Below are 26,175 nucleotides of genomic sequence, written 5' to 3' on the forward strand. Positions count from 1 at the left end.
TCACTGCCTGGACCTTCGGAAAACGATGGAGCCGATGGCAAAGGTGAAGACGATGAGGCCGGCGGTGCCTCCGATCATCAGGCCCAGCACACCGCCGTGCACCTGCATGGCCTGGCAGCGCTCTCCCGTGTAGAAGAAGGCCTGTCCGGAGATGCACCTGCCGAGACGGGACGCAGGCGTGAGCGCAGCCCCTGGGCGCCAGGGGCTTCCTGACACCCCGCCGTCGCAGCCGGAAGGCAGGGCGGGGTCACCAAGTGATTCCACGGGCTTCATAGCAATCCACTCCTTTAATCCCCCCTCAAGCCCCGGAAGTACTAGTTGATATCAGGCCATCTTCGTCAAGTGTACTGTCAGAAAGGCACGATAACTTGCTCGGGGTCGCGCACTTAGGAAACGTCTGAGGCCTGGGCACCAGACCCAGTTTTCGTGGCCACTAAGAATTCACAAGGAACTTTAGGTCACTGAAGAACGCACCACCTGCCAGGCCCTGGTGGCTCACGCCTGTGATCCTAGCTACTCAGGAGCCTGCGACCTGAGCACGGTGGTCGGAAGCCAGCCCAGGCAGGAAAGACCGTGAGCTTCTCATCTCCACTAAACTACCAAAGAAGCTGGAAGGGAAGTGCTGGCCTTGAGCACAAAAACACAGGGGCAGCACCTAGGCCCTGAGTTCAAGCCCCAGGATCAGCACCAAGAGAAGAAGGAGGAGATGGAGGGGAGGAGGAGAGGAGGAGGAGGAGGAGGAGGAGGAGGAGGAGGAGGAGGAGGAGGAGGAGGAGGAGGAGGATGAGAGAGAGAAGGAGAAGGAGGAAGAAGGAAGACATCATCAGACATTGGTTCAGACAATGAGTTATAGAGATATTCCTGAGTTAGTTAATGAAATAGTTGGAACTTTAAAACTTCCAGACAACCTTAGATAAAATGTTACAGCAGTGTTAATGTATCTCCCTTTCTCCCCTAAGGTTCCCTTACATGCAGGTGAAATAACGCAGGTATTGTGTGTGTCCGGCAGTGGGTACACCATCGGCACTTAATGAACAAACTGTTTATTTCGCTTCTGTTTTTCAAATTTCTAGTTGATGTAAGGACTTATACGCCTCAAAACCAAAGCCAACCCTTTGATTCAACTAACCTCTCAGTTGTAAAGGCTACTCAGCAGAGCAGGACTCGATGACCAGAAGTCAAGACCTCCTTTGATGATCCCTAAAGTTACCTTTCATGATCGCACCTCTGACTGGAAAAATCAATTCTTAAAAATCAGTCGCCAGCAATTTGCTAGCTTGTTTTGTTTCCTGAGAATTTGTTGTGTCTGGCTGATAGTCATGAGCCAGTGTCAAGTAGCCTCGCTACTTATACGATGGTTTTGTGAGGCATGTTTTTGTGTCTGCCATGTTTTTGAAGTGTGTCTGTGAGCCTAAAATGATTTCAGAACAAAAGGAAGAAACACGATGGGGCCCTCAAACAACTCAGAGGAAGCATGGGTGTGTTCAGAGGCGGACCGGGGCTGCTACCTGTGCTGGCATTCTGGGAAACTCACGTGTATGCCTTGCTGTCATCAAGGTGTGCACAGAACCGAGCATGGGAGAAAGAAATACCAAGGTCTAGCAAGTTGGACAGACAGACAGACAGACAGCTGCATCGAGTCCAGGGATTTATCATCTGGGTAATTTGAGCCCATGTGAGCCCAGATTTCCCACCACTCTTGTGGTTATTGGCAACATGCTAGTAGAAGAGAGAAGATGAACTGATTGGTAAGAAGTCACTAAGATCGCACCTGCGGTCAGTGAAGACGCTTGGCCAGGCGACCGGGCTCCCAGCTCCCTCGCCCGCCCGTCCCCCGGACGCAGGACCTACCTGCAGCTGGCCATGCCCTTGACGTTCACGCAGAGGCCTTCGTTCTGGCAAGGGTTGGGGTCACAGGGGTCTCTGAAGTACTGGGGCCAGTTGTGGTCTTCCATGGGGCCCGTGTTCTCCACCGACCGCTTCTGCCGCCCGGGCAGATCGCCAGGAAGCACTTCGCTTAATGTGGCCTTTCCAGAACCTTCTCCCGAGGCCCGTGACTCCTGGTCATGGAGAATGAGGCCTCGTGGGCTCTGCCTCTGGCCTGTCGTGGGGACTTCAGTCTGACGCAAGTGGGTGATATCTTCAGGAGACACGGGAAGGGAAATTCTTGGTTAAGAATGGACTGCCTTGAAGATCAACTTCCAGAGGAAGAAGCCTCAGATACCCCAGGAGGGGCAGAAGCGAGGCCCCCGGGGGAGAGATGCTCTTCCAGTAGCCCTGTCGTGCTGTTCCTGATTGGATGTGTGAACAGAAGTGTCAGCGGAGCATGCGCAGACTGAAACGAGACCCAAGGGAGCACTCCGCCGTATGACAGAGTGGAGCCACAGCCCCAATGGTGAGTGCCAGCCTTGAGGGGGAAAGCTGAGGGCGAGCACACGGCCCTGAGTTCGAGCCTCCGCACTGGCACCAAATTGTCATATTGGATGAGTTATCAAAAGAACGATGTCTACGAAAGATAACACTCGAAATGTTTCCAGCAGGAGATAACGATTATCGGCTTTGCCACAAAGAAATGATAGATGTTTGAGGTTCAAGACGGGATCACCCCACAATGAACAACATATCAACGCAGCCACCTAATTTTGTGGCACATACAATGCATTCCTGACTGCCTTCTCCCACCTTCTCAAGGCTTCATTGTACATACCACAAAATGAAGAAAAATAAGGGAGGAGGTGGGTCAAAGGGGGGGGTGAAAATGTGGAATGGGAGACACAGATCAAGATGCATTGCATACATAAACTGTGAAATGGCCAAAAGAAATCAACAAATGTCCTACAAAATGAAGAACGTGACAGAAGGGTTGAGCTGGGAGGGTGGGTGGGAATGTTGAAAGCAGTGGTATTGACCAGGACACTGTATTCGACTGCTTTGAGTGGCAACCCCTTTGTACAACTACTTTTTTTTTTTTGCCAGTCCTGGGGCTTGGACTCAGGGCCTGAGCACTGTCCCTGGCTTCTTTTTGCTCAAGGCTAGCACTCTGCCACTTGAGCCACAGCGCCAGCCACTTTATATATGTGGTGATGGAGAATCGAACCCAGGCCTTCATGTATACGAGGCAAGCGCTCTTGCCACTAGGCCATTTCCCCAGCCCACTGTACAACTACTTAAAGAAAATAAAAATATTTTTTAAAACCAACCACCTAGTACCCTGATTTTTATGTGTCAAGTGCGTGATTGATGTAAGAAATAAAGTAATGTAGGTCCTTGAAAAATTCACTAAAATACGGCCGTCTGCCACCCCTTTTCCACTCCCTTCTCGGCCGTGATTGATTCTTCACGTTCCCTGAGCTGCTCCAGCCTGGGTGCAACACGGGACTTGGGGGAGAAGCAGGGCCCCCCCCCACCCCGTACCTTCGAAGTCCACGAAGATGATGAGGTCATCGTTTCTCAGGAAACTCCTCTTTGTCAGCATCTGGTGGGAGATGGCCTGGCCCCAGCCCCAGTCGATGCTCCTGAAGCAGTCACAGTCCGGGTCGTAGGCCCCCACCTTGGACGGCCTGTCCCAGATGACGGAGCCGTTGATCGCTGCGAAGAGACGGGGTACACAGCATCACATGACCTTGCGGACTTCCCTCTCCAGCGCGCCTCAGTGAACACCTAAGCTACTGCGGATCCAGAAACAATCAGGAGAGAAACCACGCGTGGGCTGCTCCTGCCAGCAGCGTTAGGACTCAGCTCCGGGCAGTGGGAAGGACGGGACCTCAGCCCCGGGCGCCCAGGGCTGCCCTGGTGAGCGGCCTCCTGCTGACGGACGGCGCCGCCTTTGAAGGGGAAGGCTCTTCTTTGGAAATAGTATTGTGCCCATGTTCAACTGACAGAGCTTCCCTCCTGGATGTGTTCACATTCGGTATTATTTCCAGAGTGGGAACAGCAGCTCGGAAGAGAACCCAGCCCCTTCGAGGCTGATGACTGAGGAGTGGGATCTGCCTTTCCGAGGAACTAAGCGTGGTGAGCGGGAACCAACTGAGTGCTTATAGCTAAGTCTCTCAGACAGAGTTTGGGATAGGGCAGGTCCTCAAAAGACACGGGATGAAGGCATTTCAGGAAGAAGGGCGGCGATGTCATTGACAATGTTAATTTCGCATTCCACCCTCCGTGAGGTGTGTGGGGGGGGGATGGATATCTGAAGGCACTGTTACTCTTTGTCACATCGTTTAGAATGGTAGCTGTTGGACCTTGCCGACTGAGGGGAAGTTCTGACTTGTGTCCAACCACTTCCCTGGAGAGCATGAGAGCCGCTTACATAGACCCGCACAGAAGCGGGAGGCCGGGAACATTTCTCACCTGAAGCTGTATGGGATTCGGAAGTAGTGAACATCATGGTTAAGGACATCCTGTTCCTGACGTCAGCTTCCTGGTCCAGGAAGGTCATTATTGCCTGCCTGTCTGTCACTGGCCATTCCAGAATGGCGTCATTCTCCCCGCTGCACAGGTGAAAGGCGAGCCCCATGTGGTCAGAGTTGACAGAGGTGATTCTGCCATGGGGATACACCGTCACCCCAAAGCCATAGCCCTCTGAGTTGTAGAAGCGAGGGCTGTGGAGCCGGTCCCCCTTAGCTGTGCTCTGAAGGACCTGGGAGATGTTCTGAATGGTCCACACCCCTGTGGGGCAGGGCGTTTCTGTCAGGGTGACGTCATCCAGGTAAATGCCCCCAGCAGAGTTCTGAGGGTCACCTCTTGTGCCCTGGAAGAGATAGCGGAATTTCTTTTCTTCTTTGAGGGTCACGTGACCAATTTTCCAACTGTGGTCTGAGTCTCCTGAGGACAGAGAATGAACGAGGTGGGTGACACATGTGGACAAAGTTTGATGAGCGCTAACTACGGTACCAACCAATTTCTTTATCCCCACAACAATCCTAGGAGAGAGGTATTATTACAGACAAGGTGCATAACTTTTGCCAAGTCACCTGTCTAGCAAGGAAAAAAAATAGTTTTGAAAATCCAGGTACTGGTGACTCATGCTTGTAATCCTACCTACTCAGGGCCGAGATCTGAGCATCACCGTTCAAAGACATCTTGGGCAGGAAAGTCTGTGAGACTCCAATTAATCACCAAAAAAAGCCCACCCCCCTGAAATAAAACCCCCCAAACAAATGCAGAAGTGAGACTGTGGCACAAGTGGTAGAGTGTTAACCTTGAGCAAAAAACGTATAGTTATACGTGTAGTTGTGTAGTTATGAATGAGCCATTGCTACATCAAAAGGATGTCACCAGTTCTCTCCAATCCTACCATCTGCCTTGGGAAATTAAGACTTTCCTGTTGACCCCCAGAACAATACAGGAAGCAGCTTAGCAACACCAAAGTGATGGCGGGGGACTTGATCTACACAGTCAGCTTCCATGTACTCCAGTGTCACAACAACCTTTCCAGCTACTTCAGCACATTAAATGTGGATATTCCGTTTTGCTACAACAGATACAGAAAGCTCTTGGGGTCAATTATTTAACTCTTCTCTTCAACATGGCTTCCTGCTACCCTTTCCTGCCTATACATCTTCTCTTCTTTCCTCTCTCTCTCCCTCCCTCCTCCCTCCCTCCCTCCCTCCTTGCCACCACACCCTAGTGTTCTCCAAAATAGTGGGGGGAAATTGGATTTCTTTATTCTGATTGGCCTTGCACAAAAGTGTATGCAATTCTCATAGACACTCTCAATGCTGTTTTTCATGCTTGAATGCTTAAAACTACCTGGTCAAACTTACCAGAGGTTATTGTGGATTTTCAGAAGAGGGTGAGGCAAGAGAAAGAGAAAAGGGAAGAGGAGGAGAAGAGGAGGAGGAGGAGGAGAAGAAAAAAGAGAGGAACAGGAAGGGGAAGCAGAAGAGGAGGAGGAAGAGAAGGAAAAAGAGAGGAATAGGAAGAGGAGGAGGAAGCAGAAGAGGAGAAGGAGGAGGAGGAGGAGGAAGAGAAGGAGGAGGAGGAGGAGAAGGAAGAAGAGAAGGAGGAGGAGGAGAAGGAAGAAGAGGAGGAGGAGGAGACGGAGGAGGAGGAGGAGGAGGAGGGGAAGGAAGAAGAGAAGGAGGAGGAGGAGGAGGGGAAGGAAGAAGAGAAGGAGGAGGAGGAGGAGGAAGAAGAGAAGGAGGAGGAGTAGGAGGAGGGGAAGGAAGAAGAGAGGAGGAGGAGGAGGAGGAGGAGGAGGAGGAAGGCAGGCAGGCAGGCAGATAGAGGGCTCAGAGGGAGGAGCAGGTCATGGAAGGGAAGCGCGGTCTCGGGCTTTAAGCCCTGCGCCTGTCTGGTACCTGGAAACGTCTTCATCCTGAGCAGCCTGCGCACGCGGCCGGTGCCGTCATCCCGCCGGACCCACACGGTGAGTCTGTCCGAAGGGCTCCCCGTGATCTTATAGAAGAACTGCAGGCACTGCTGCGTCCTCCTGGGGTAAAGGATCCGGGACTCCAGCAGGGCGGCCTCCTCGGCGGCCCCGGAGCTGGTGTTGAAGTGCATGGAGTAGCCGGCACCTGTGGAGAGGGCCCGGGCCCTGGTTCACCCCGGGGCGTCCACACAGAGGCTGCCCAGGCCCAAAGCCAGAGGCCTCCCCGCACCCCTGACTCGTTGCTATTTCTTCGTTTTGTTTAGCTGTCTCCATGTTTAATGAGCACATAGGAGGGGGGTTTCATGGTGCCCTTTCCATAGAAGCCTCCGTTGTGTGGAGACCAAAACGAACCTCTCCGTCGTGCTTCCTCGCCTCCCTCCATTCCCCGTGAAACAATCCCAGCGGGTGCCACGCACCGTTCCGTGTTCGTGCGTGAGCAGCAGGGTCTAGGGCCACAGTCACGCGCTCCCCTGCCCAGCCTGCTGTCGCTCATGGTGAGCATTGGCCCCACAACGGTGTGTCACCGTGCTGTGTGCGTGCGTTATAACTCATTCAGACCAAGCCCGTCGGTGCTTCTCTCTCCCACATCGCCCCTGCTGTTATTGTTTTGAAGAGGGTCTCACGAAGCACCCCAGGGCGGGCTCTGCGGTCCTTCTGTGTCCACCCCGAGTGCTGGGTTACAGCAGCCCCTCGTTTCCTGTCTCTTGATCCCCTTCCTTCCTCGGGCTGTGAAAGGTACACACACCCCTGACTCCCAAGAAACACAAGCTTCAACGAATGCATGCTAGCGTTTCGCCTCTGTGAGGTCAGTTCGATTTTCCGTGCAGCGCTCACTTGTGATAAATTAGAGATTCCCTTCAAGAGAAAGAGTCAGTCTCCGAGTTGTAGAAAAACTCCGCAGGAGGCCAGGTGCTGGGGGCTCCCCCTGTCATCCTAGCTACTCAGGAGGCCGAGATCTGAGGAGTGTGGTTCAAAGCCAGCCTGGGCAAGACAGTCCGTGAGACTCTTATTTCCAATAAGCTACCAAAATAAGCTGGAAGTAGAGCTGGGGCTCACGTGACAGAGCGCTAGCCTTGAGCAAAAGAAGCTTAGGGACAGCCCCTGAGCTCGAGCCACGGAAACAGAACTAAAACAACATAACAAAACCCCCCCAGGAAGCAAGACTCCCTGTATGCCGCCATTTTATTCCTGCTGGAGGGAGCATAGGAGCTCCTATTCTTACTTAAAAAGTCCTGTCCTCGCCAGCAGCTGCTTCCAGCAGTTTGTCATTGCCTGTCTTTTCCACCCCCAGAGCCTGGGTTTTTGTTTGCTTCATTGAGTTGGTAATGGAGGCGTGGGCCCGTTCTTTGTCCCTGTCAGATGTTGAGGTTCGAGGACAAACACGCACCCACCTGTGCACTGGCCCCCCAGGGTGTGGTCCGCCTGCCCGGGCGGGCCGCTGTCCTGATGGGCCCAGTCGGCGTCGTCCCGGGTGCCCTGGATCATCCCACAGATGTTGGTCTTCTCAAAGGCGCAGTGGTCCAGGAGGGTGTGCGTGGAGGCTGCAGAGGACGAGGGAACGGGGACGGCATTCGTTCCCAACGAGAGGGCCAGGAGCCAGACCCGCGCCCGATTGCTAAGTCTCCTGCCCCCCCGTTAGCGCCGAGAAGCCGGCCATGCGGACACGGGCCCGCGCGGCTCCCGAGATGAGAAGACCCCGCGCCCCTTCTACCCCAGGCAGAGGCCGGGAGCTGTCGGGTCCAGAGCAGGGGTGCCGCCCTGCTGGACTTTGTACTTAGAAAGTCCTCTGTGCACCCCTGTGGGAGCGGACTAAGGACATCTCATAAAATACCCCACCTCAAAGGTCTTCAGTCTCCCAGAAATGACTTTCAAACTCGCTGCCTAGCTCCACCTTTACGTAACTGCCACCCTTCGAAAGGAAGCTAAAGAAAGTCCATGAAAAGGGTTTTGGTTTTGCTTTGGTGTAATGCCCTTACTTTACAAAACACAACGGTATAATTGGCTTTCCTAACCAATTATGATTGTGACGATTTTATCACCATCACTACTCGATTAATATTACGATTGCTATTATTTCAGTATTGTTATTGTTTTATTAGTAATTATTGCTACTACTTTTTTTTTTTTGTTTAGACAGAGCACCGGAGGTTAGAGGGTTCTGGAGAGCAGCGTCAGGACACTAGGGAGAAGGGCACCCCGGCTTCCCATGGGGAGGGACTCACTGCAGTTGTACATCCGGTTCAGCCTTTCCAAGTCAATGGCACTGAAATCCAGGCGCTGCCCAAGGATGGAGTTGAACTCAGGGATCTTGGCCGTGACGGTCGGGACACTTTCGTTCTTGTTAAATGAAAAGGGGGCGTAGTGCATCAGGGACTCGTAATCGTAGGGCGTGTTGAGATCCGTGATGAAGGTGTCATCGTAGGTGTCGAAATTGTGCTCATAACCTGGGTGGGAGAGAGAAAAACCAGTTTCTGCTCAGTCGCCTTATTCCTTTGGAACCTTCTGCTCAGTCACATTATTCTCTCCAACCCTTCTTTCCGACTAGACACAGAGATTCTGCAAGGGAAAACATATATCTCTGATTTAAGTATGTGTGTGTGTGTATATATATATATATATATATATATATATATATATTTTTTTTTTTTTTTTTTTTTTTTTTTTTTTACAAGCTGAACATGGTGGTGCAGACCTGTAATCCCAGCCCTCAGAAGACCCAGGCAGCAGGATCAGGAGTTTGAGACCAACCTGATTATACAGTGAGATCCTGTTTCATAAAAAAAAAACAAAATAAAAATACACAAACATAGTTTATAATTAGTATTACGTATATATGTAAGCACACCTGATTACTAATAGTTGAGATCACAATAATATTGTTCCATACTATTCAAAAATTATTGCAAAGAGCCAGAAAAAAAAAGTGTATGTTATAATAGACCAAAAAAAATACATATATGGTATCCATCTGTGCTAGGCCTCCAACGTAGCGTGATTTCCTTAGCAGAAGGAAGCAGTGGCAATCCTGACTCAGGAAATGAGATAGACGTGGGGAGAGAAACTGCTTGGCTTGTATGGTTTTCGCTGAGGACGTGCGACAAAATTGCATCAGGTGGATGGGAGCTGAAATAAAAGTCACAACTTGCCTGGGGAAATCTCACTGCCCTTGTTTACAACCTTGCTGGCTATGATGTCCCACCCAGAATGGAGCTGATTGTGGGCCATTTAGAGATAGGGGATTACAACATGATGGAAGTGTAGATAAGAGAGATTCAGGCTTGTGCTGAGTAATTCCCACCCTGGCTGAGGAAGTCTGCAGATTGCACTAGCAAATGTGTGGGTGCACTCTCACGGGGTATAAACCTCCTCAAAACACTGGGCAGTGCTTTCTTTAAGAGTGGGAAATTGCCACTAAAGCCAGCTGACAGGTGGATGAAGGTGAGAAACGGAGGAGTGTAGGCAAAGACAAAGTCCAGCTGCACCCTGGGGCTCATAGACAGAGATCCAATCCTTTGACCTGTGACCCAATCCTCCTTCCCCTCTATCCACCCCGAATGTCTAGTTAGGACACAATTATCTCTCCTACACACACACACACACACACACACACACACACACACACACACACACACACCGAGTCTCTTCTGTCATTTCATCTCAGAAAGTCCTTAGGTTAGACAAGGAGGCAAAGAAGTCAGTGTCCAGGCAATCAGATATTTGGGGTACATTTGTAGATTCTATCCTGTTCATCGTTTGAAGATTACAGTGTTCCTTCTTTCTCCGCCACTCCACATTCACAGGATTCGCAGACCGTGAGGGCCTAGGAGGCACGGTGGGTTGAGAAACCCCGGAGGAGATGCTGACACCATTCACTCCTCCCTACCCCTCCCTACCCCTGCATCCATCTTGCTCCAAAATGAGCTCGGGCCGCAGAAATCTTCACATTGAATTTGAGAGCTTGACGAGTTCTTCCAAGCCGGTAGGAGTAAATTATTCTATATGAAGTACAATGTGAGCCTTCCTAGGAAATGAGGACCTAAAAAAACACAGGTACTGCCAGGTGGGCATGTACATCTGTCATGTGAAGCCGGAGGATGGCGAGTTCGAGAGCAGCCGGAGCTACCGAGTGAGTTCCAGGAGACTCGGGGCTGTAGAGCAAGATCTTCATTTGAAAGACTAAGATAAACTAATGAAACAATTGCCAACACAGGCAATTCGTCTTTCTTTATATCAGCTATGTGTTGTGTGGCGGTCATTAAGGCATTTAATGTGCCAAAGTTTTATTCATTAATTACTGCCCGGATTAATGAATTAATTATTTCTTTTAAAAAAAAAAAAAGGAGAGCACTGACTTGTATTTTGGGAGCATGTGGGAATTGCTGGGAAAATCATATTTCATGTTTGGGGATTTTAAATAACTCTTCTGGGTTGGGAAAAGCCCACGAGAAAACTCGGGTGTGTCCTGGGGTTGCTGTGTTGTGGACTCAGCCATCTCTAGCCTTCTCGGGACACAGAGAAGCTCACAGGCAGGAAAAATACATCGAATGTCCCGGGAGGCCCCGTGCACCTCACTCTTGAAGACAGGAAGGTCCTTGTAGAGCTCTAGAGTTTTAACAGATCGATGGGTGCAGAGCAGTACGCACCTTCAACCGGTCCCCACAGTTCACTGAGACCTTTTTTGGGGGGGGAGACCCTGCATCTGCATGAGCCAGGGAGAAGGTTCCCCGTAGTTCACGCACCTGGAATAATCTCATCCCACCAGATGTTCACGTAGTCGTCCCGGTCCGTCCTCGACTGCTCGTGGTAAAAGCCCAGTGCGTGCAGGAGCTCGTGCTGGATGATGGCCTGGTAGTCACAGCCCAGACCAATGGAGAGGTTCTGTCCCACGTGGAGGTCACCCACCTGAGACCAGCACCTTGCGAGAGGAGGAGCGGACGCTGGTTTTGGTTTGTTTTTCCCTAGAGAAATCTTTTGGTTTTATTTTTATTTTGTGCTCTACCACAGTGAGCCACAGCTCTACTTGCATGATTTTTTTTTAAATGACTACTTCTGGTAAAAATACATGTGCCCTTCTAGCTATGTGGAAAGGTTCAATCCAACAGTGTTTCCGATAGCCGCCTGGAGCATAGCAGAATACAAGGACTTCTTTCTTCTACCTAGTTGTAAGTTTGTAGCTACTGGCTAATTTCTGGCACAATGTAAACATATGCACCGGCAGGACGCAGCACCTCCTGAGCAATACAGTTGTGTACATCAGTTAGAAACAAACATTTTAATGAACCTCAAAAAGGAATGACATATAACATTCTTATATTCTAACCACTCAGATAGGGAAATGGCTTCACAAGGAAACAGTTCCTGTAGGAACTGTAAGACAGGCTTTAAAAACGATGAGCCATTAAAAAGTGCTCGATGCATAGAGGCAAGTTGATGCTAATATCAAGGTAGAAAGAGTAAGATTTGGAATTCTTTCTTATGTCTATAAGACGAAAGATCACAGCAAAAAAAAAAAAAATTAACACTATTGCCTTCAGGGGAAAACATGGCTGATTTAAATTTTCTCTTGCATGTTGTTACTAAATCTCCAAACTCTCTGTGATGAGTAGGTTCCAGTTCTGTAACCGTGGAAACCGCTTCATTGAAAAGGCGGCTTAGTGGGCTGGGAATATGGCCTAGTGGCAAGGGTGCTCGCCTCGTATACATGAAGCCCTGGGTTCGATTCCTCAGCACCACATATATAGAAAACAGCCAGAAGTGGCGTTGTGGCTCACGTGGCAGAGTGCTAGCCTTGAGCAAAAAGAAGCCGGGGACAGTGCTCAGGCCCTGAGTCCAAGGCCCAGGACTGGCAAAAAAAAAAAAAAAAATGCGGCTTAGTGAAATCTATGGCCTTGAGCATGCTATGGGCACTAACTTATTTCTGAGGAATAAAGGATTCCTCCAAACTTCCTTCAATAACCAGTCAACTTGGAAACTTCTGGCAAGGCCCCTAAGTTCCTCACGAGAGAGCCACTGCTTCCTTTTTCCTGATGACTTTTATCTTTCATGTATATCCAACCCTACCTCTTGATTAATAAGTACAACCTTCCGTAAATTATGTCTTAATGGCTTCAAATTGGGAAAGAGGAGCCATATTTCATTCAATGGGGAGCCAAATCAAGGAGCTGCCAATAGTTTAAAATGCTGCTAGTGAGGGGGCCAACTCTTCTCCACCTCCGCCTGTCCCCCAAGCTTGCTAACCTTGTAGACTCCTATTCATAAGGAAAAAAGACATTTAATGTTCATAGTCGGTAATATCTGAGACTTACCCAGAAAACTGCTGGAAGATGATATATGAGCTCTCTCCTTCGTAGGGCTTGAAATCCACGCAGGACTTGAGGCGGAACATCTCAAAGGCGGAGAGAATGGCCGCCTTCGCGTTCAGCTCTGTGGGAGGCAGGACAAGCTGGCTGAGTACCCGTGCACATTCTTAGACCTTGGCTAATGGCTGTAACTTAGAGTTTATAAAGAACCGTGCCACCACAGGAGACAAAAAGAATGCATCATGGAATTTAGGGTTCGCAAACGGAGTCAGGGAAAACAAACACTGTAAGAGTAGATGGGGATAGAACCATGATAAGCATCCTGTGAATTCACAATGCCAACGTGACTCAGAATAAGCCGTGTACACGGCTGAAAACGATCACAAAACACCTCCAGGGTTCCCCTTTCCTTCTTCCTTCTGTTGACGCAGAGGCTGATGAGGGCATTGCCTGAGGAGAGAGTCACACAGCAAGGAAGAAAGCGGAAGTGGCTTGCCATCAACTCCAGCTTTGTGTTTGCCTACTATAGCGCTTTGGAGAGAAGCACTAAAAATAGTATTTCGAGGCCCCAGACTAAGAAGACATGGCCTCCGCCCGAGGGAGGGCGCAGCTCAGACAGAGATGCAGGCTCTGCGAGTGGAAGACGCAAGGGCGTTGTGACCCTCTGCTCCGTGAGATCGCTCCAAGCTGGCGAGGGTCAGCAGCCAGCGCTGCTCATTCGGGGCCTTGGGAAAGGTCAGACGCCTTCCCTTCAAGGTCACGCGCCCACACTTGGGCGTGCATAACCAGGGACGGGAGAGGACTGGAGATACTTCAGAGGAATGGAGAGTGGACTGTACTGGGGGTACATGGACGGGTGAGATCTAGTTAACAATTAAACCAGGCTATAGAAAACTAAACCCAATTCTTTGCACAGTTGAGGTTATGCACTCACTTAAAGAGGTTATACAGTCCTTGGCCATTTTACCGAGTAATTGTATCTAGGGCTTTCTGGCCCTTATTTGTATTTCATTTTATTTAATTTTAATACCTAATCTTATTTAATCACCATCTTGGAGATTCCACAGGGTAGATAGCATAAGGTCGGATGAAGACCATGAAGGAAATAACCCTCAGTGTCACAATGGCTGCACGCGGCTTTGGAGAAAGGACAGCCTCTTGATAAACAGCTTTGGGGAACTGAAATCCACATGCGTGACACGGAGACTAGCCCCTTAATCTCACATTCTGTGCAAAAACCAACTGAAAAGGAAGCACTTAGGTCCTGGAACGACTAGAAGAAAACACAGGGTTAAACGACATCAGTATAGACCGTGGCTATTTTGGTGAAGAACTCAAATGAAGAGTTCGGGGACTGAGTTTCTCCCTCAGTAGCTGAACATCAAGGCGGGAAGTACTGAGGAAAAAGCAGGTGTGGCCAGGGAGGAGGAGAGGCAGTCGCGAATCTGTGTATACAAGAACGCCATGCGGAGGCCCCGTGTCCAGCCGTGACCCACAGGAAGAAAGAACGTAGTGAGCAAAGCAAAGTGCGTGTTTCTTAAATCATGCTGCAGGGAGCATGGCTTCTGGGTGGATCTGTACGTGTGTGCTGGCCAACACTGGTACACATGATTCCTTTTCCCGCCAAGTAACGGAGAGCAGTGCTCACGTCTATGGAGCTGTTCTCTGTGAAAGGGGCTGGAGGCGGCGGTAAGAGTGATGGGAGCGTGCGATTCACACCAGCAAGCAGGAGAAGGGCCCAGCAATTCCACAGGCCCAGAAACCTGGTCCTGGCTCCTCTCTCCTCTTCCTTCCATCCACCTACCCATGAAGAATGGCTTTATAAGCATGGAGCCGCCACGGCTCAGACATCCAGCAGCCATTAGGAGAGAGGCCACTGCCCGCACGAGGCTTCCAGTATTTATTCCATTCCACTAAGTATTATTTTGTACTGGTAAATAAAAGGCACTACAGAGATCTATAGAGAGAAAAAGTAGAGCCCATAACTGCTGATGTAAAAGGGCTATGAACATGAATGAAAGAGCATGGTATATTTTTTCTGGCAACAGGAAGGAAGGAATCAGTCTTAGAAGTCGTGTTTTCCTAGCATATTCAGAGTCATCTAAACCAAGTACTGAAAATGTAGATTTTCTGCTGAGCACTGGTGGCTCACCCCTGTAATCCTAGCTATTCAAGAGGGTGAGAGCTGAGAATCACGGTTCAAAGCCAGCCTGGTCAGGAATGTCTATAAGACTCTTACCTCCAATTAACCACCCAAAAGGCAGAAGTAGAACTGGTGGCTCAAACTAGCAGAGTGCTAGCCTAGAACATAAAAGTTCAGGGACAACGCCCGGACCTTGAGTTCAAGCCCCAGGACTGAACAACAACAACAAAAAACAACGGAGAATTTTTCAGTTATGATACTAAATTCTATGTCATTTCTCTTGCTCCTAGTTCCATTAACCTTTTAATGTGTGCTGCAGTCTTTGAACAATTCTTTGACATTCTGTCAGACTGGTCATGCAACTCTGTTCTTGATGGAATAGCTTGACTTTTTGCCACGAGATAACGAATCATCAGAGCCGGAACATCCCTGCTACGTTGATGGTTTAGTTTGAAATCGAGAAAAAGGAAGAAGGGAACAGAGACACTAAACCAGAAGCTCCTAAGGTAAGACTGTTTGAAGAGGTGACACGGATCAAGACAGTGTTTCCATAAACTGTTTTGTTAAATGAAAACTCCTTTGTACAACTACTTGAAGATAACTTTCTAAAAGCTTATCTTTTAAAGAGTAATTGCGATTACCGAGATTGTCCGCCAGGATGTAAGGAATGGGGAACTTCCACCTGTATGTCGGGTCTCTCAGGCCGTTTCTGGATTCCTAGGGAAACAAAAGCAGACATGACTGGGAAACCTTGTCCTCAAGGCCACCTTGACCTCCTTCAGAAAAACTTCACACCCCTGTGAATCCAGAAATGCAGGCCACTCAGTGGCATTTGCCGTCTCATTATCAAGGTACGTGATGTGAATGTGTGACAACATCACAATGGGGCTCTCATTGCAAACGAACTGCTGAGAGAAAATAAAATGAGAGGAAAACGGGAGAGTGGTGTAGGGCGAGCAGGGAATCTGGGGAGGAGGTGAAATTTGTTCCACGTGCAAATGTGTGGTGTATAAACACATCACAACAAGACCCTTCATCCTATCAATGTATCTTAATTCAAGAGCAAAATGTTTGGGGGATTTTTGTTTTTGCTAAAAATCTACAGTTCCCCAAACTGACATAACCCCCGGTAAGCACAGTGGTGCCCCACCCCCCTTCTGCTTATTAGGAACGTCGCCTGGGTAACCACGTCATAATTGCGAACGCCTTGGGTTATGGGTGGCCTCTATTTGTGTCGCTGCCCGTGAGCAGAGGCACCTGTGGTCACAGAGGGGGCATTAGGGTCTGGTCTTCTTCACGTAGCAACCCCGGGGTGGGGGTTGGGGGGTATCAGAGGAGAGCTCACCCCCCCCGCCGTGGTGCAGCCCCTCCTGATGGCGTCATTAGGGCCCTGGCAGACTCACCGGGGGCAGAAGGATGTCCCCCTGAAAGAGGTTCAGGCCTGCGGCTAGATGGGGGGTTAAAAACAAACAAACAAACAAAAACAACAAGTGAATATTTGAGTAAACATTGTTCAAAAAGAATCTCTCACAGAAGCTAACCTTTGCCATTGCAGATCTTCCTTTTCATTCTGTGTGTGTGTGTGTGTGTGTGTGTGTGTGTGTGTGCACGCGCACACGCTGCTACTGGATCCTTTCCCACTCCTCTCAGTACTGGGTGAGGCCGTAGATAGATTTTGTTTTTTTCCAGAAAGCCATATGTATGAGACACAGATGATGACACAGAAATGCACGCCCACCGCACGACCCCCGCCACACTCGGTGCTTGAAGGCTGAGGTGGGAAGGACTACAGCTCCAGGCCAGGCCAGGCCTGGCCGGGGGGGTGGGGGGGGTGGGGGGTGGGGAGATGCTTTCTCCACCAGTGGCTGGCACCAGGGTGCCCGCCTGTCATCCTAGCTGTGTGGAAGCTGGCGTCAAATAGGTAGCAGCTCCCAGTTCGTCCTGGCAGAAAAAATTCACTGGACAATGCCTAGTGGACAGAATTTGTGCGTGATGGCACACACTTCTTAGCCAAGACAGGAAGAGAGCCTAAAGTCAGCAACCCAGTCCGGGCAGGAAGTAAGACTAAATGGCCAAAAAACAAACAACAACAACAAAGAAGTATAGGAAATGGAGCTGCATGGTTCAGAGGTGGAGCGCACCAGCCTACCAAGTACAAGGCTCTGAATTCAAACCCCGGTACTGTCAAGGAAATATACATTCACACCACCATGCAGCTGTTACTGCATTTAATGTGCCAGGAGGAAAATGAGGTCTTTTCCCCACCAAACAACCAAGGCTTATTCCTTGGAATTGCCTTAATCAAGCAAAAGAACCATCCATTTTTTTTTCTCAAACTAGAAACTACAAACAATGAGAGTCTCCTAACGAGAAAACTTACTAGATGTTTCTAGATCCAGTTCATAAGCTCTCCTAGAAAATAGAGTGGAACTGCTTGCTTGTTGGCACATGGCTACTTTTTAGAAACTGACAACCCCAATAAATTGTCACCAACGCTGCCTCCTAGCAGTACACAGTACAGAACTACAGTACTACAGGACACAGGACAGTACTACAGTATACAGTACACAGTACAGAGGCCAGGAAGGTTCAGCAATCCTATCACCAGGGTATGCATTACTTCAAGACATCACCGATTTAGAAACAGGACTCACCCGAATTGATTTCTGTAATATCCTTCTGTTCAAAATCTGCGTCAGGTGCTGTTAAAAGTGGGGGGGGGGGGGAGAGAGAAATTGTGAGTCACCCTGCTGAACGAAGGAGAGGAAATTCATGAAAAACAAAACCAACCCTATGCACTTGAATTGATACTTACCATTTCCTTTAGAAAGATGCTTAATCTGAAAGGAAACAAAGGTACAGAAAATGGCTGGTGTGTACTAGAAGCGATCCTTTCAGATATCCAGAGGAACAGAATTCTACTTACCGACACCGCGGCTATGTGCATGAAAAGCAGGGAGAAAGACAGAACACGAATGAATCTAGTCCACACCATTGTTGCAAAGGAACTAACTTGAGCAAAGACACTTTGTCATAAAAACCCATTGGACCTTGGCCTGACTGTCATATTAGAAACTTTGACCCTTCCGTACATACTGTAACCTTTCTAAAGGTAGTCAAAGATAATGCCATCAACCCCTTCAAGAGGAGACACCAAGCCTAGCTTAAACACTTCCACAGCAGAGACAAGAAAAAAAAGTCTAAAAAATTAATGCTGAAATAAAGATGCAATATTTCATATGCCAAGCCTTCCACTATACATATAAAATAATCGCTTATGATGATTGTATTGTACTCCAAGCTAACCAAAGATGACTTCGAGTTGTATGGAAATGTGATAAAGCAATTATTGCAGGATATAAAAAGAAAGCCATGGCTTGCGTCCCTTTCTTTCTCTCTGTCCTTCTTTTCTCTGTCCATATTTCTTCCTCATATGTTTATCTCTCTGAGTGTCGTGTTCTGTGTGAGGAGCAAGGCCCCACAGTTCTGCACGGATGTCCACGCTTCCTTTCTTGCACACCCAAGTCTAGAGTCTGAGCCGGGGCAGAGGCGGGGGGGGGGGGGGAGACGGTGTGAAGAGCTTTTCCCGCCCATGGAGGTCCCTCACAGTGAAGCAAGAGGCCGGGGAAGGAGCCAGTGATCAAGTTCGGCTCCATCAAAGCCCTTGTGATAAGATGGCCCGGGAAACGAGAGCCAGCAGCAAGCATCTCCAACTGCCGGACCCTGCTCTCATTCTCTGTACCAACCCCAACCTCGTCAATAGCTCAAAATGGCTTGTCAGCAAATGCAATCTACACGATTAAAAAAATAATCGTAGGGAGATAGACTGCTGGTAAATGTCAACTAGATGAGAACGTTCGGCCCTAAGCGGCAGAGAGGAAAATGCAGGGGACTCTTTCTTCAATGTGATTGTTGTAGGAGCTGTGTGTGATGGCACACACTTGTAATCCAAGCTACTGAGAGCCTGAGGAGAAGAAGCTTGGTCTAAGGCCAGACTGGGGAAAAGCATGAGACTTTATCTGAAAAACAAGCTAAAAGCAGAAAAGGTGTGGGACATGGCTCGAATGGCCGGCACTTTCCTAGCAAACCTCCCTGAGTTCAACTTGCAATACTGTCAAACAAGTCATAATAATAACCAAACAGAATTTCTCCAACTGAAGTAGTTATAGCCAAAGCGAATACTTGCTAAGTTGAGAGACTGGGAAGTAGAGGTTTGTTATTTGCATTTTTCAAAAGAAGAAGACAGCGGGGTGTTGCGGAGCCCGGTGCTGGTGGCTCACGCCGGTGATCCTAGCTACTCAGGAGGCTGAGATCCGAGGCTCATGGTTCGAAGCCAGCCTGCCCAGGAAGGTACGTGAAACTCTTCTCTCTAGTTAACTACCAACAACAACAACAAAAGCCAGAAGTGGAGCTGTGGCTCAAATGGTGGAAAGCCAGCCCTGAGCAAAAGAGCTCAGAGACGGCACCTAGGCCCTGAGTTCAAGCTAGTTCTTTTTTTTTTTTTTTTTTTTTTTTTGGCCGTCCTGGGCCTTGGACTCAGGGCCTGAGCACTGTCCCTGGCTTCCTTTTGCTCAAGGCTAGCACTCTGCCACTGGAGCCACAGCGCCACTTCTGGCCGTTTTCTATATATGTGGTGCTGGGGAATGGAACCCAGGGCTTCCTGTATAGGAGGCGAGCACCCTTGCCACTAGGCCATATTCCCAGCCCTCAAGCTAGTTCTTTCCACACGGTTTCCTGGCAGGAGACAGGAAGAGCCCCGGGGAGTTCTTGCTGATGGGGCTTCAGCCATCCTGGGGCTCCAGCTGACACAGCCGGCCCTGAGATGTGCTTTTTATGGTCGCGATTGCACATGTTAATCAGTGACCAGTGCAATCTCGGGCACTCCTTCATCAACCTGGGTTATCTAGCGAGTGGGACTGGACTCTGAAGGCCTTGACTTGAAGGGTTTATGGTTTCTCAGATAAAAAGTAAATTCTGTACTCGGAGGGCAATGTCCATGCTATCTGTTACACAATTAGTCATCACACTGGACGAAGCACAGCCCAGTATTATTTGCTAGGAAAGCGTTGGAAGGAAGACTTGCTTTGATCTCAGTGAAGACATCTGACAAAGTGACAGAGCTAAGAAAGTGGAGTGAAACCACAAAGGAAGAAAGCCAACAAAGGGCTGGTGAAAATTAGCAAGCCATGCCCTGTTCTGGTTGTCAGACACATTGGAGACTCATAAAATCCAGCACCGGGAACTTCCCGGGGCTGAGCTGAGAGGATTCCAAGTTCCCCCTACTCCTGGGATGTGGGATCTGCTAGCTGCTTCCTCCTCTTTCCACGCCCGAAGCTCTCCCCCCAAGTGGGCGTCTCTCAGCCATGGGCCTTGTGAGCCACATACGAACGAGGACTCTGCGGCGGGCAGGGGTCAGGGGCCACCACATATTATATTAGGAGTCCAAGAGAAAAGATTCCACATCGCCGAGGCCTCGGGATCGATCCATCTCTCCGGCACCTACTTAACCCTCCCGCTGTCTCTGCAAAGCAGCCATAGGCAAACGGTGAAGAGATGAGCGAGCATGGCTAGCTCTCCATAAAACTTTATTTACAAAACCAGGCCCAAGGTCACGGTGTGCTGACTGCTGGGGTTTTGCGAACGACATGCTGCAGGTGAAGACAGTGTGGAAGGAAGGAGGCGAAAGGTCGGGGGGCAGTGCCTGTGTGCAGTTCTCACTAAAATGCAGCTAAGGGGGAAAAAAAAAGAGGAGCCCCTGGAGTGAGGGGTATGGATAGACAGTGATTGAGCAGATGTTCGCGGCAGGATGGAGGCAACAGCAGCTATGCCGGGGCTCAGTGTAACTATTCCTTCAGTTCTTTTATGTTTAAAAACTTGGAAATAAAATAATGAGGGGGGGAAAGGCAGGAATGATTTTAACAGAAGTACAGGAATGATTTTAACAGAAGTACAGGAATGATTTTAACAGAAGTAGCGATATTGCCACAGCGAGTAATACCTACCCAATGCTGACTTTGGGCAAGCTACTCCTCTTAGGACTGAAATGTTGTTATTATTTGATCTTTGCAATAGACTTAAAAATGAGGCCCAACTATTGACACCAACTTCCCCTGCAAATGGAGGTGGAGAAAGGTGGCAAACCTTATGCAAGGTTTCACAGATCCTGCCCAACACTAGTACGTTGGCATTTCAATGGCAGCTGTTTTAACCCAGGACCGTGGCAGCCAACAGATGAAGTTTGTCCTCCCGTGCTGCAGTGTTCAAGGCCTCTGGTTCCAGTCCCAACCCCCACCATTTGTTCAGAAAAGTTGACCTCCAAGGAAAACATTCCCAAGATGTCTAGTCCTTGCACTCCCTTGAAAAGTGTGTTAAAATACAGATTCCTAGGCCAGGCGCTGGTGGCTCACACCTCTAATCTTAGCTACTCAGGAGGCTGAGATCTGAGCATCGTGGTTCAAAGCCAGCCAAGGCAGGAAAGTTGATGAGACTCTCACCTCCAAAGAACTACCTCAACACAAGTGGGAGAGCCACTAGCCGGAGTGTTGGAGTGCTAGCCTCAGGCAAGGAAGCCCAAGGACAGTGACTAGGCCCTGAGTTCAAACACCAGGACAAGCATAGAAATAAATCGAAAATACAGATCCCGGAGCCTGGAATTTGGGACTTGTGTTTCACTTCAGAGGATGAGACCTGGGAGTTCTCGTCTTACTAAGAGCCCTGTGATCATGATAAAACAAGTCTGCAGAGCAGACTTCCATGAGCAGAGCTCTGTGGGATTGGCATCAAATGGACGTTTCCACCCTCCTTGTGATCATGAGATCTCTGCCCTCCGGATCCTTTCTATGCTCAATGATCCGCCTCAGCCTCCAGCAGAGAGGTCCTCCATCATCATCTTCATCGCAGTGAGAGGCGGCAGAATTCCTCCAGGAACTGCTTCCCTGGGGTGAGGAGGCTTGAGGAGATTCCTGCGTGGGCACCTCTGTCTGGAGAGTGGCCAGCGAGGTTGGGGGGCACGGGCGGACTTCCCACTCCATGGGCTTCCTCCCAGCCTTTTCTCCTTTCTAGGATCCAAAGATCACCCATTCTCTTGTGATGTGGGGAGACTTAGTTACCAGTGGCTGGCCACGGGAGGGACCATCCCAGATGTTTGGTGTCCCCCAAGCATTCATTGAATGGAGACCCACACAAAGAAATGCGGCCAGGCCAGGGGCTTAATAGAAAGCCCCCTGTGAAGGGAAGCGGAGGGCTTGAGCTTAGGTGGCTCAGGAACAAACCCGAGGCTAGGGAAGCCTTGGGCTCTCTGTGGAGTTGGGGGAGCGCGGGGAGAGTTCGTGGTGAGGACGGCGGCTGGTCTCAGGCAAATGAAGGATTCCGCCTTGGCAGACTGTTTGGAAAGGATCTATGCAGGTAGGAAGGTTGCCACCCCATCGTTTTAAGTGTTATAGGAGATGCAACCGGTGCACAAAGCCTGAAGTGGGGGTTTGTTGTGGTCATCTGAGGACTCTCGGATCCCAGAAGGTTTTAAGGGAGGAGTTGGCCCAAGACAATGGGGCGGGGGGGGGGGGAAGGGGAGGAGGGAGGAGGGGCTTGGGATTTTCTTTTTTTCTTTTTTCTGTGTCCTAGGAACAGTCAGTCTGCTGTGAGACCCTTGGGCAACGTTCATCTAGAGAAAACAAGAGGCTCAGCCCTCTCAGGAGGCAAAAGCATGCGTAATCTCATTTTTCTTTTAGAAAATGAAAAATTGCTTTGGGTACAGCTGATTCTGTTGTGCAAAGTGGCCAAGAGTGCTTCTAGAGCCGGATGTATTCCCTACCACGTTAACAGGACTCGGAATGGGAAAAATCAGGGGAAGGCATTAAGAGGTTTTTTTTTTTGGGGGGGGGGGGAAAGGCAGACAGACAGACAGACAGACAGACACAGAGAGAGCTGACTGGAAATTCTCAGAGTAATTGTCAAAGCTAATAGGCCAGCAAAGGGGACTTCTTACATTCAAATGCCAAGTGAAGATTTTTTTCCCCCTAAATTCAGCTCTAATTACCAAGGATGGGATGGAACAGCCACATTGTAAAACACTTGCACATGTCATGAGCTAATGAGGGGACTTTTGCCCAAGCATACAAAGTGAGTGTTTATCACTCATGAGCCATGAGTGGATGGGTGAAGCTATTCCAGAAGAAAACCAGCCCCACCTTAATTTTTCTAGGTGAATTTGTGCAGTTAGCAGTCTGCCAACCCCCTGCAAGAATCCCTTACCTTGAATATAATCTATTCTCCTTAAAATATTAAGAATTAAGAGAACAACCAGATGAATGACTGAGTTACTGTCATGTAGCAGGACTGTACACATCCCTCTACCCTGGGTTACCTCATTTAATGTTCTCCATAAAAGTTGCCTAAGGGAAAAAAATCTAGGCTCCATGACAGCCACATCTCACCCTTTCTTTCCTTGAAAAAAAAAACAAAAAACCAGGCGACACTGAGCAAAATCCTGAACCCACGTTTTGATTTCTTTTGTTCACGTGAGTATAGTGAATCTTGGTCTGTCTCTCTCTTGCTACGAGGTGAGCAAAATTTTAACTGAGCAGGATTTGGAGGCTTTGCAGTGCGCGAGACGTTATGTAAACACGCAATTTAGTCATCACTGCTCCCCTCCGGAGCAGATTTAATTGGATGAGTTTCATAACATTTGGTGCTGGATCTCCCTGTAAAAACAGCAGAACCTCGGAGGCAGACCCAGGGCTTCCGAGGCCGGAGACAATGCGTTTCTGGAAAGATCCACCCATCTGTTCCGGATTTGGACCATCAAGAGGCTGAGCGCATGGAAACCACATCTTCTGAAGATGTTTGCCAGTGATCGCACACCCACCAATGAGGAATGAGTCCACACTCCCTGCCAGGCTTGATCCAGGCTGACAACAGAGAGAAGTCTGGGGGACCAAAGGTCAGGAAAGCTCCTTGCATCCCACCCCGTGGTTCAGCTCTACCATGCACACCGTCTTCCTGAACGAAGCCAAGCATCTGACTCCTCAACTCCAGAATGTCTTCACCAGCATTCAAACAAAAAAAGTGAGGTTCAAGTTACGTTGCGGTTTAATACGCTAGCTCCCAAAGCATCCACCCAAGAAGAGGAATTAGGTGGCTAGTTCCTCTGGGTTCTCTAACCAGCCAGCCGGCACGGGCCCGTGTACCCAAGCCAGAGACACCAAGGAGAAGACTGAGGACACACATAGCCCTGTTCTCTAGGCCCGTGAATTTAACTTGCTGAGTCGGAGGGGGGAAATGTCTGTACTATTAAAACATGTCCCTTGTGGGATATTTTTTAATAGCTCAGCATCTGTTAAAGGTAAGGGGTGATAATATTAAGGGGTGAACTCAGGAGCTTGGGCTGACCGGTCAAGCCTCTCCCGCCTGAGCCACCCCCCACCCCTTTGCTACGTTTATACTTTAGCTCCCTCCCCCTGCCCCTCATCCTTCCACGGGGGCCTCGGCCCCCCACCCATGTCCCCCCGCCCCGCCCCGGCCCTTACCAGCTCCCTCATGGAGGCCGAGAAGCATCAAGAACGTCAAGGAAGGCACCACAAGCAGGTGTCATCCAAGTTGTTGTGCATTTGCCCGTCTCTCCTCTGTGCCCTGCTGTAACCCCTCAGCATGTTAGTGCTGGAAGGTCTTGGGTACTTCGCAAGGTACCCACCCCCCCCCCCTTATTCTTTATGTTGTGATTTGAGAGCGGTCGGTGTCTCTGAACGTTGCTTTCTTTCCCTGTCCCTTCCTGAGCCGCTTATAGGACCTCTAACCCTAGGGTCAGACATCTCTGGGATCAGTTTGACCTGGGGGAATCCATGCTGGTGACGAACGGGCTGAGGCGCCACCTAGCGGCCTCAGCTGTGCCTGCAGTCTCTCTGGTGGGTCTGCTGTTGCAGTGGGTTTGGAAGGCCTCTTCCCAAAGTCCAGATCTCTGCATCCACTTCCCACCCGCCCCTTCCTATCCTGGCGTGATCGCTTGCCTTCTCAGACGGAAGGGACCGGGCCTGCTTTGCACATTTTAAGGCAGGCACCTAGCATCCAGCGTAACAGCACCTGACACCCATTGCCTGCCAAATACATATTTGTTAAGTGATCTATGGGACAAGTGAGTAATGAATGGAGAAGAGGCAGCTCTTCGCTGCGCGTGCAGCCATGTGCGTGCAACGGCCAGGAAAGGGGAGCTGTATAAAGTCGGGGGGGAGGGGCAGGGACTGGGTGCTAAGGGGAGGAGAGCTCATGGCATGGAGAGATCGCATTCGGTGGATGCAAATGCTTCACAATGACACTGCGGTGGTGTTTGCACAACTCCATCTGCGGACTAAACACTACCACTGAAGTGTGCCCCTGAGAGTGCTTTATGACACATACAGCATCCTTCAATACGGCCCTTTAGATGAAAGAGCCTGACTTTTCTTTCGGGCCAAGTCTTTGCTTGGCAACGAGTTCTAGGAATTCTCCGGTGACCGCGATGCCCACCAAGTCTTCCGCGGCGGAACCTATGCACAGCAACAACGCCTCTCAGCCCTCAAATTGCACTTTGCCACAGGCAACCTTGGCTTCTCCCCGGCAGGGATTTGGAATTTGCCATCCATCACCCACCGGGAAGGAACGCCAGTGTGCTTTCAACACTTAAAGAAAATGGCAGCTCCATTTGCTTAGAGGCTAACGCAATCTGATAAGGCTGGACAAGGACACAGAGAGAAGAACATACTAGAAAGTAGAAGCTGGTTTCTCGAATGATGAACTCGTGGTACAAAGATTCCTAGGGAGCTCCTGGGTTGCTGGTGGGTGGACGGGCCTGGGCACAGTGGCTGAGGTTTTGTGCTCAAGGCGAGGGTTCTGCCACTGGAGCCACAGTTCTAGTCCTGGCTTTCCCATGCTCCTGCCCCAGGCTGGCTTTGAACCGCAATCCTTGGATCTCAGCCTCCTGAGTTGCTAGAATTACAGGCCTGAGTCACCATTGCCTGGCAAAATATTGAAACTTCTTTTTTTTAAGACTAGAGCTTTTAAACCAAGTATGGCTTATGTTGGTTAAAATATATGTAATATTGGTTAATGGATGTATAATAAAGATATCCAGCAGGTGCAGATGTTCATTTAAGCAGGGAAATTAATAAATCTAGAATGTAGAGAAGCCAACACACCAGGGTCTTCGGTTGGAGACTTTCAGGGTCTGAATACCCTAGCAGTGCTCATCCAAGGACAGCACAAACCACGTCGGTGAACCCCAAACCTCCTGCATGTCACATGATTTACAAAGGGGCAAGAAGTGAATCCACTCTGTTCATTAATTTTATTTAACTTTAAAACATCCATGGTATTAGCATTTTAACAAATCAATA

General features: G+C 49.5%; 1 protein-coding gene across 2 annotated transcripts; it reads right to left on the reverse strand.

Moving 5' to 3' along the window:
* On the reverse strand, positions 1-24,694 carry Mep1a (meprin A subunit alpha). 2 transcript variants are annotated; one of them, XM_048347656.1, is made up of 14 exons: positions 24,337-24,694; positions 17,628-17,652; positions 17,467-17,514; positions 16,216-16,259; positions 15,454-15,529; positions 12,676-12,793; positions 11,110-11,285; positions 8,593-8,814; positions 7,762-7,911; positions 6,300-6,515; positions 4,348-4,821; positions 3,415-3,588; positions 1,852-2,140; positions 1-157 (listed from the first exon to the last, which is right to left on the reverse strand). In XM_048347656.1, exons 1-14 carry the CDS (start codon positions 24,346-24,348, stop codon positions 1-3), a joined length of 2,181 nt encoding a protein of 726 aa, XP_048203613.1. In that variant the 5' UTR covers positions 24,349-24,694. The 2 variants fall into 2 exon arrangements, with proteins under 2 accessions (XP_048203613.1, XP_048203612.1); XM_048347655.1 differs by lacking the exon at positions 24,337-24,694 and adding an exon at positions 17,739-18,217.
* Positions 24,695-26,175: the final 1,481 nt, after the last annotated feature.

This window comes from Perognathus longimembris, chromosome 6 (assembly GCF_023159225.1).
Source record: "Perognathus longimembris pacificus isolate PPM17 chromosome 6, ASM2315922v1, whole genome shotgun sequence".
NCBI classification, from domain to species: domain Eukaryota; kingdom Metazoa; phylum Chordata; class Mammalia; order Rodentia; family Heteromyidae; genus Perognathus; species Perognathus longimembris.